We start from the raw sequence: 7,647 nt of genomic DNA, 5'->3' as shown, positions 1-7,647 counted from the left end.
ACTTTGCAACCTTGTCTTAGTCAAAGGTCAGTTTATCAAAATGCAAATAGCAAGGAAAAAGAAAAGAAAACGTCTGTGGTCACCCAGAATGCATCCATATGCAGCCAGCAGAGAAGCCACCTGAGGCACGGGGCAGTCAAAGACAGGCGGGTTGAACCAACAACGCAAGCCCAGGACAGAGAAGATAAAGCAGCAGTGTTCATTCAGAGCAAATACCGGGGCTACAAGAGGAGGCAGCAGCTGAGGAAGGACCGGAGGTCTTCTTTTAAAACTCCAAATGTTGTTGCAACACCATCAGAAGGAGCAATAAATACTCACAATTTGTATTTTTATTCTACAAAACATGAGGGATCCTGTAATATCATGATGAAGAATGACAGAGACTCAAAAGCAATTTCAGAAAAAGAAGCCTGTGATCTGGCAATTTTTTCAAAACAGGTATGTAAAAAAAAAAAAAAAAGATTTATTTACTAGTACTAATCTCTGGGAACTACACGGAACCTGAATTAAACAAAGAATTAATTCACAACTGCTATATCGTCCATCTGTTTTTATGAGACTACAAACCCTTTTAGTAAAAGGTGTCAAGGGTTATACTATCCAAACAGCCATAAATTTTTAAAACAATTTGCTATGATAAAACTACTATAAAATATGCTAGAAATGTTGTGTGGCAAGACTAGTCATTGGTTTAAACAGCTTACAAAAATTCTGGCATTTGACAATGCAAGTTCCCATGTATCTGAGATATTTCATTATAGCGTAAAAAAAAAAAAGTATTCTAAATCCCTTAAAGTCTATCCTTTCTTTGCCCCAGGTTTTGAGAAGACATACTTAGGTATAAAAATTAGATGTGTAGCCATACTAAGGCACACATGCAATGAAGACGAAAATCTACATGTTACATCATGACAATAGGAACCACAAAGAAAAGCCACAAAGAAAAGCTCCCTCTTGGAGAATATCTCGTGCCATTAATGGGCATGTCTTAGCTGTTTCTAGAAGGGAGCATTTGGCTTTAGGGCTTCTTGTGGGTGCACACAGAATGCTAATAACTGTATGACGGAGAGATCACAGGGACCAGCTCCTGTAAAAATGCTGATTCTGGTTTTTGCTCTCGAGGTGTTTGACCTTAAGAAAATTGCTTTATGTGTCAACACCTTTATTTTCTCTTGTGTAAAGTGAAGAATTTTCACTATATGACCTCTAAAATATTAGAAATTAATATGAACTACCAGGATAGTCAATAGTATATGAAATTATAGAAGAAATGGCATAACGGTTAGTTCAAAGAAAAATCAGCTAATACTCCTAAATCCCTAAACTCTGCTTTTTTGTCTGATGGTGGGTGAGCCTATGAGAAAACACAGTATTTGCCTTTGGACACCCCCTGAGCATTCAGAGATGTGACCCAAACATCTCCAGCTTCTAGATGTTAGTAGAGATATGTCATTGATTAATTTACCTAGCCCCTTCCCATTCCATTTTTTTTTTTTTAAGCACAGGGAAATGGTGAGTTTAATATACATGTGGTCCTTCATTCTCTTGGTGCATAAATTTGCTCACCCTAATGTCCAAGTCGGGAACTAGAACCCTGACCTGCTCGGCACCAGAGACAGACATTGAGGAGACATGGAAGTACCACGTCAAGTACTTGGAGCTGGCTGATCATGCCATGGGAGTGGACCCAGTCCACCCCAGGGACAAAACCAGAGGCAGAGAAGTAGGATCCCCATATTCAACCTAGCAGGATAGCCACATTGACGGACAAGACAGAGGCAGAGGGACCGGGGTGGAAAGAGAGGAACCGGAAGTGAGTGGCCCTAACATCAGTCTGAGAATACTGGAAAGGAAAGGTGGAACTTAATCCATCAGCAGCATGGTCACAAGCCAGACCCCCCGGAACCCCAGGAGTTGATCAGGATAGAACAATTCCTGTAGCGGGACGTGACTGGCAATTTTAAGTGGAAAATGTGAGACAGGCAAGTAGCTCAGGGAGGGGGTTTGGGCAAGTGAGGACTTTATCAGGCTTCGGTAAGGAATCGAGTGGTGCCTGGAGAAGTTCACGAGAGTCCCAAGGACTACTGATCAGGAATGTATTAGGCCCTAGTGTACCTGCGAGCTCTCTGAATTCTTTTCCTTGCTTTAATGTGACACATGACTTTCTTTTTTTAGATATCGAAGTTATCTGAAGAATATTTCATTCTGCAGAAAAAACTGAATGAAATGATTTTGTCACAGCAACTGAAGCCTCTTTATCTGGGTGTCTATCCTCATAAGCCAATTAATAGACGAGTTTCTTCACAGCAGTGCCTCTCAGGTAAAAATCAATGGATTAGAACTTCCTGCGGGAAAGGCAATGCCAGGTACTTTCCTTTATTTGTTTATGACCTTCCCATCTTTATTCTCTGGCGAATTTGAGGTGACCGTGTCCTAACTGTCTTGGGGAGAGCCTTTGTTTCATTCCATTTCTTATAAGCAGATACACGGTTTTCCAGAATGTTCCACATCCCTCCTACTTTCTCTGACTTTATTCTTCTCCTCTTTTCCTTTTTTCCTTTTTTCCCCTTATATTCCCTTTAACTAGAACTTGGCATATGACGCTAGAAGGGAATAGAAAGAGATGGAGCTGGGCGGAGTGGGGCAGGGTTGATAAGAGGGAGCAAACAAGTAGAATATGTTCCTTTTGTCAGTGTCTGCCACTTGGAATAGTATGTGGCAAGCGCCAGTCTTCATCTAGATGTGCAAACCCAGATGCATTATTAAGTTTTCTTCTAATCAACCTAAGTCACACTCTGCCCCTATTTCATTAAACTGGTGGGGATTTCGGACTCAGTAACGATCCAGCCTCCCCCTCCCCAGGGCTGTGCAAAGGCCCTCAGGCCTTAGACACCCACCAAAGGGTCAGGTAGAGCCTGCGGTGACTGGTCATTTGTCCACACAGTTACTGTTGCGACATCCCTCTCTTCACTGGCCTCATGATCCCGTCAAGTCTTCTATGCCCCCAGGAGGCACCCAGAAACAGGCAAGCTGGGAGTCTCACCTGTTCCACACATGCTCCATCCTGTCTGCAGCCTTCTCACCTACCCCAGGGGCGGCCATTGACAGCTCTGCTGGCCTCAGTCTGGGAGAATCTGAGTTTATTTTCCTTGGCTCATTCTCCCTGTTTCTCAGAGGCCCTTCGCTCTCTCTGCGTCCCTTCCAAGACACCCAGCACCACTTCCGCAATGAATCTACCTCTTAACCAAAGACAGGAAGAGCTGCTAACCTCATGCAGCTTGTGCAAAAAAAAAATACCTTAGGCAGGAAAGTAGTAAGATGAGCATGGCTATTTGCCTGATATGGGAGGAAGGAGAAATACCTTAATGTTTTAATCAATTATTCTGCTGTACTGTTTTCAAGTGGAAAATGGAACAAAGCTTTTATAAGGAAAATTTTTTAAAAGGCTGCCCTCAAAGAGGCTCTTTGGCCCTTTCCACTTCTGCTGTTTTCAGGCCCTGAAGAAGCAATTTAACAAGTCAGAGCCCAGGGGCCCATTAGTTCAACTGCCACCGTTGACCCGTGCCCCAGACGACAGGGTCTTCAGCCTCCCTCTGGCTCGTGCGTGTGGCAGCTGTGGTGAATGTGGGCAATGAGGTGCTGGTCACGTAGGGCAAACAAGGGCAGCCAGGCAGTGCCCCCGGCATGGGCAGCTCAGCTCCGTCCTCAGTGGGAAAGGGGAGTGTGGGAGACAGCGGCGTTTCAGGGAGAGAGTGGGGGCTGCCGAGGTTTTGCTCTGACTTGTGCCTTTGAACATCTCAGGGACTTGTGTGCGTGTTTAACGAAAATGAATATAGATTTAAGGTGTACAACACGATGCTCTGATTTAGACACACACAGTGTGTTTAGCACACACACTGCAGTCAAGTTGATTAAGATTTCCACTCACATAGTTACCCTTTTGTGCGTATGTGATGAGAGCGTCTTTATCTGCTCGGTTAGCAAATGTCCAGTATTCAGTACAGGATTATTAAGTAGCATCATCATACTGTATAGATCTCTAGACTTATCCATCCTCTCTAACTGCAGCTTTTTACCTTGTGACCAACATCTCATTTCCACCCCACCCGGCCCCCAGTAACCACTGTCCTATTCTCTGCTTCTATGTATTTGATTTTTTAGGTTCCACATATAGAGACCATGCAGTTTTTTCTTTCCGTGTCTGGCTTATCTCACTCAGTATAATGTCTTCCAGGTTCATCCATGTTGTCATAGATGACAGCAATTCCTTCTTTCTCATGGTTGAATAATATATTTTTTGTATATTATATTTATGAATATAATATATTACATATATCTAATTAGCTTTAATCCTGCGACACGAACAAAAGCCATTGTCTATAATCTATGCAAATCTGTGTTTTTAAACTGTGCTAATTTCATCACTTATTTTAAACATTTATTCAGTTACTTTATAAAAAATTAAAATAGTAAACAATAGGGACCTTCAATAGTCCTAAAAACAGCAGACTCTTACTAGATAATCAAATTAGTTTATTTTATGTTTCAATCTGCTAATCTTTTAGTGAACTTAAAAGAATATCAGAAACCAATTTTTAGCTTATATGGAAAGGATTATAATTCAGTAACTTTTTTTAACTCTTCAGGTTTAGGGGGAGAACTTTTTGTTCTATGCAAGTGTAGGAAGGTTACATATTCTGCTACACTTGCACAAGGCTAAATTGGCAAACATCTAAATTGTCCCACATCCCGAGAATAGCAGAGGAAGCTCCTGAGAGAGAGGGCCTGAAGTGGCCTGAAGAGACAGAGGGATCTGGAGGGACTTGTAGGGATAAAGAGAGGGCATTGGAAGACGTAGCAGATGCCAAGGACCAGAGACTAGATAATGCATTTACTCTGGGCAAATGCTGACAAAAAGCCAGGAATAGCTATAGGGCAGATGATCTATCTCCATTAACACCTTGAGGCTGCAAAAGCCTCCCACCCCCACCCCCAATTTAGATGTAACTGGGCAGAAAGAGAGGAGGGTCAGAAACCTAAAATGACGAAGTTTACTCAGAAGACTAAGGAAATTGAAAGCAACTGAGTTTAACTAGAGTTCATTGAAAATAATGTAATGCTAGAAAATAGGAATGAGCACCAAGAGGTGGGAATTAAGTCTAGCTTTAGGAAAATCAACTTACATTTTCATACATCTGAATTGGTGTACACTGTGAAACTACAACCCCGCTATAGATAGCTGCATTTTTGAAAGATCATTCCAATTGCATTGTATGAACGGAATTTGATGGCATAAAAGGAAACACAGAAGGCCAGCTAGAGATGGTAGTGGTTTGGACGAAGTGATGGCTAAGAAGGGAAGCAGTTTCAATCAACAACAGTTCGTTGACAACCTGCTAAGTAGGCAGGTGGCCATGTGCATTGGCAACTGAAGCCATGTAAAAGTAGAGATCATTCAGGAAGAGAACCTAGAGTTTGGACATGTACAAGTCAGGTAGAAAAGAACCAGCAAAGGGGAACAACAACCAAAGAGTTGGGAAGAACACCAGGAAGCCACAGGAAGAGGGTTTTTGAGATGTACAGATGATGCTGACAGAGCCAGTAAGAAGAGAACTATAAAATATCCATTCACTTTCCTACACATTAATAATCATTTGCTAAATTCCACAGAGACTTTTAAATATTAGACTAGATACAAATAATAATTATGCTGTTTGGGAGGAGAATCACCCCCAATATTTGCTAGTCTTTATCATTGGATATAGTCTATATTCATATATTTTAATGCTGCGCAACTGGCTTTTTTAAATTTCTTGAATAGTTTATAAAAGTTTATGCTAAAATACAGGTCAAATAAGTCAAACTGAGCTTGCAAATTGAGCCAGATATTGCCTGGTCAGTATTTAATTTCTGAAATGGTTCTATGTCCATTATCGTATCTTTGAATGTGTTTCTTTCATCTCAGGATAGGCAAACTCTATCTTAAATTTTCAGACTCTGGTTTTCTTTATAAAACAGTTTAGATTTGCCAATCTCTTGACCACATTTAAACCAAGAATTTCCACCACCCATTCCTTATTCCTCTAGTTATAGTGATTTTCTCCATTATCTTTATACGCCTACAGGTATCACAAACGTCACACAGGTATTCAAATGCACACTTGTTGAAGAGAGTAGATTATCAGTACCATAGTCTGCATTTACTTATCCTCAAAGTTACTTCATACGAATTAGTTTTGTCTTTCTTAAGTAGATTTTCAACCCTTTGCAAACCAGGACCATGTCATATACTATATATTCATTTTTTTGTTACCCTAACATTTATTCGTCACACAGTAAACATTCAATTAATTGACTAGAAAGCTGCTTAATTTCCTCTGAGACTTATAGTGGAGCAAAGTATAGTGGAGGTGGAGTGAAGATTGGAAAGTTTGGTTTTTATTAAAACAAAAAATGTTAACATTACATTTTTTAAATGTTCTTTTATTTTCATATGTTGTCTGCTTTAAAACTCCCTGTGGTCAGAGAATAAGTTCTTATAATATATGGAAGTCCTGTCTTTTTATAAGGGGTATCAGAATTGCTAACCACTGAATTTGGAACCCAGCAGTGCAAATAGCTGCCCTCACCTACAGAAGCAGATATGGGCTAATAACACTGTGAAAGCTGTTAGCATGGGTCCAACAGGCCACCCCTGCGGTTCTTTCCTTCATGATATACCCTCCTTCTCCATGGAAAATTTCTTTTGGAAAGCCAAAATCAAGCTCATTTACAAATAATTCTTTCATTAAAATAAGTCTAAGATTCACCTGAAATTTTCACAAACTCATGCTTCTCAAAAGTCTGCAGTCATCTTCAAATAATTGCTACATCCAACTCTGTTGTAAGAACTCCATAAGCCTTAGCTAGATTATGTAAAGTGGCCTGGAAAAGCTTCTTACCTGCTCTGAAGAGAGCCCTAGAAAACATGGATAATAAATGAGGGTAGTTAAATTTTGCAAATTTTAACAAGCCGTAACCTTATTTTATAAGGTTTCTCTTTCTGTGCGACATGTTTAAATGTGCAAAAGTACCAAGAGTGAAATAATGTCCAAATGAAAACTGAGGAGCTAATTATGAAATTTTAAAATAAAATAAGGTAAGTACATGAACAACTTATTGTATATCTTTGTTTTGATAATAATTGTTATGAATTGAAACTGATATAAACTAACTGCACCTCCATTTTCATTGAGAAAAATATAGTCTAGATGATATGTAACTAGAGCATGGCCATTTGATCATAGATCCTAATACATGCTGTTATGTTCATAAGTATACTACGACAATGCATTATTTTTTCCCTGAGTGGTGTGCAGAGTGATCTTTTTTGGTTATGTTTTTCTTCTTAATTATGGTCCATCTGGCAGTTTGTGCTGACCATCGTAAAGAGAAGAAAGAGATTAATCATAGGACAAATTAACCCTGGTAACACAAAAGCGTGTTCCCTTCTCTTTTTTACAAAGAAGCTGTTACTATCCAACAGGCTGCAATATTTAATAGATTGTAAGAACAACAAATAAGGACGCTATTATAATTCCCATGCTTCATTGACATAACATCATCAGTAAATTCAGCACTAAACAAAGCCGTCCTTTGCCAGGCACA

General features: G+C 39.9%; 1 protein-coding gene across 1 annotated transcript in view; it reads left to right on the top strand.

The window, feature by feature from the left end:
* MYO3A (myosin IIIA) overlaps window positions 1-7,647 on the top strand; it is a 179,249-nt gene that overhangs the window by 150,342 nt on the left and 21,260 nt on the right. The window contains exon 28 of the mRNA XM_011371026.2: window positions 2,176-2,320. Within this exon, the coding sequence (XP_011369328.1) occupies window positions 2,176-2,320 (145 nt within the window). The remainder of the gene's footprint in view (window positions 1-2,175; window positions 2,321-7,647) is intronic.

The sequence above is a fragment of the Pteropus vampyrus genome, unplaced genomic scaffold, assembly GCF_000151845.1.
Source record: "Pteropus vampyrus isolate Shadow unplaced genomic scaffold, Pvam_2.0 Scaffold180, whole genome shotgun sequence".
In the NCBI taxonomy this organism is placed as follows: domain Eukaryota; kingdom Metazoa; phylum Chordata; class Mammalia; order Chiroptera; family Pteropodidae; genus Pteropus; species Pteropus vampyrus.
This window is presented reverse-complemented; position numbering and strand designations above follow the sequence as displayed.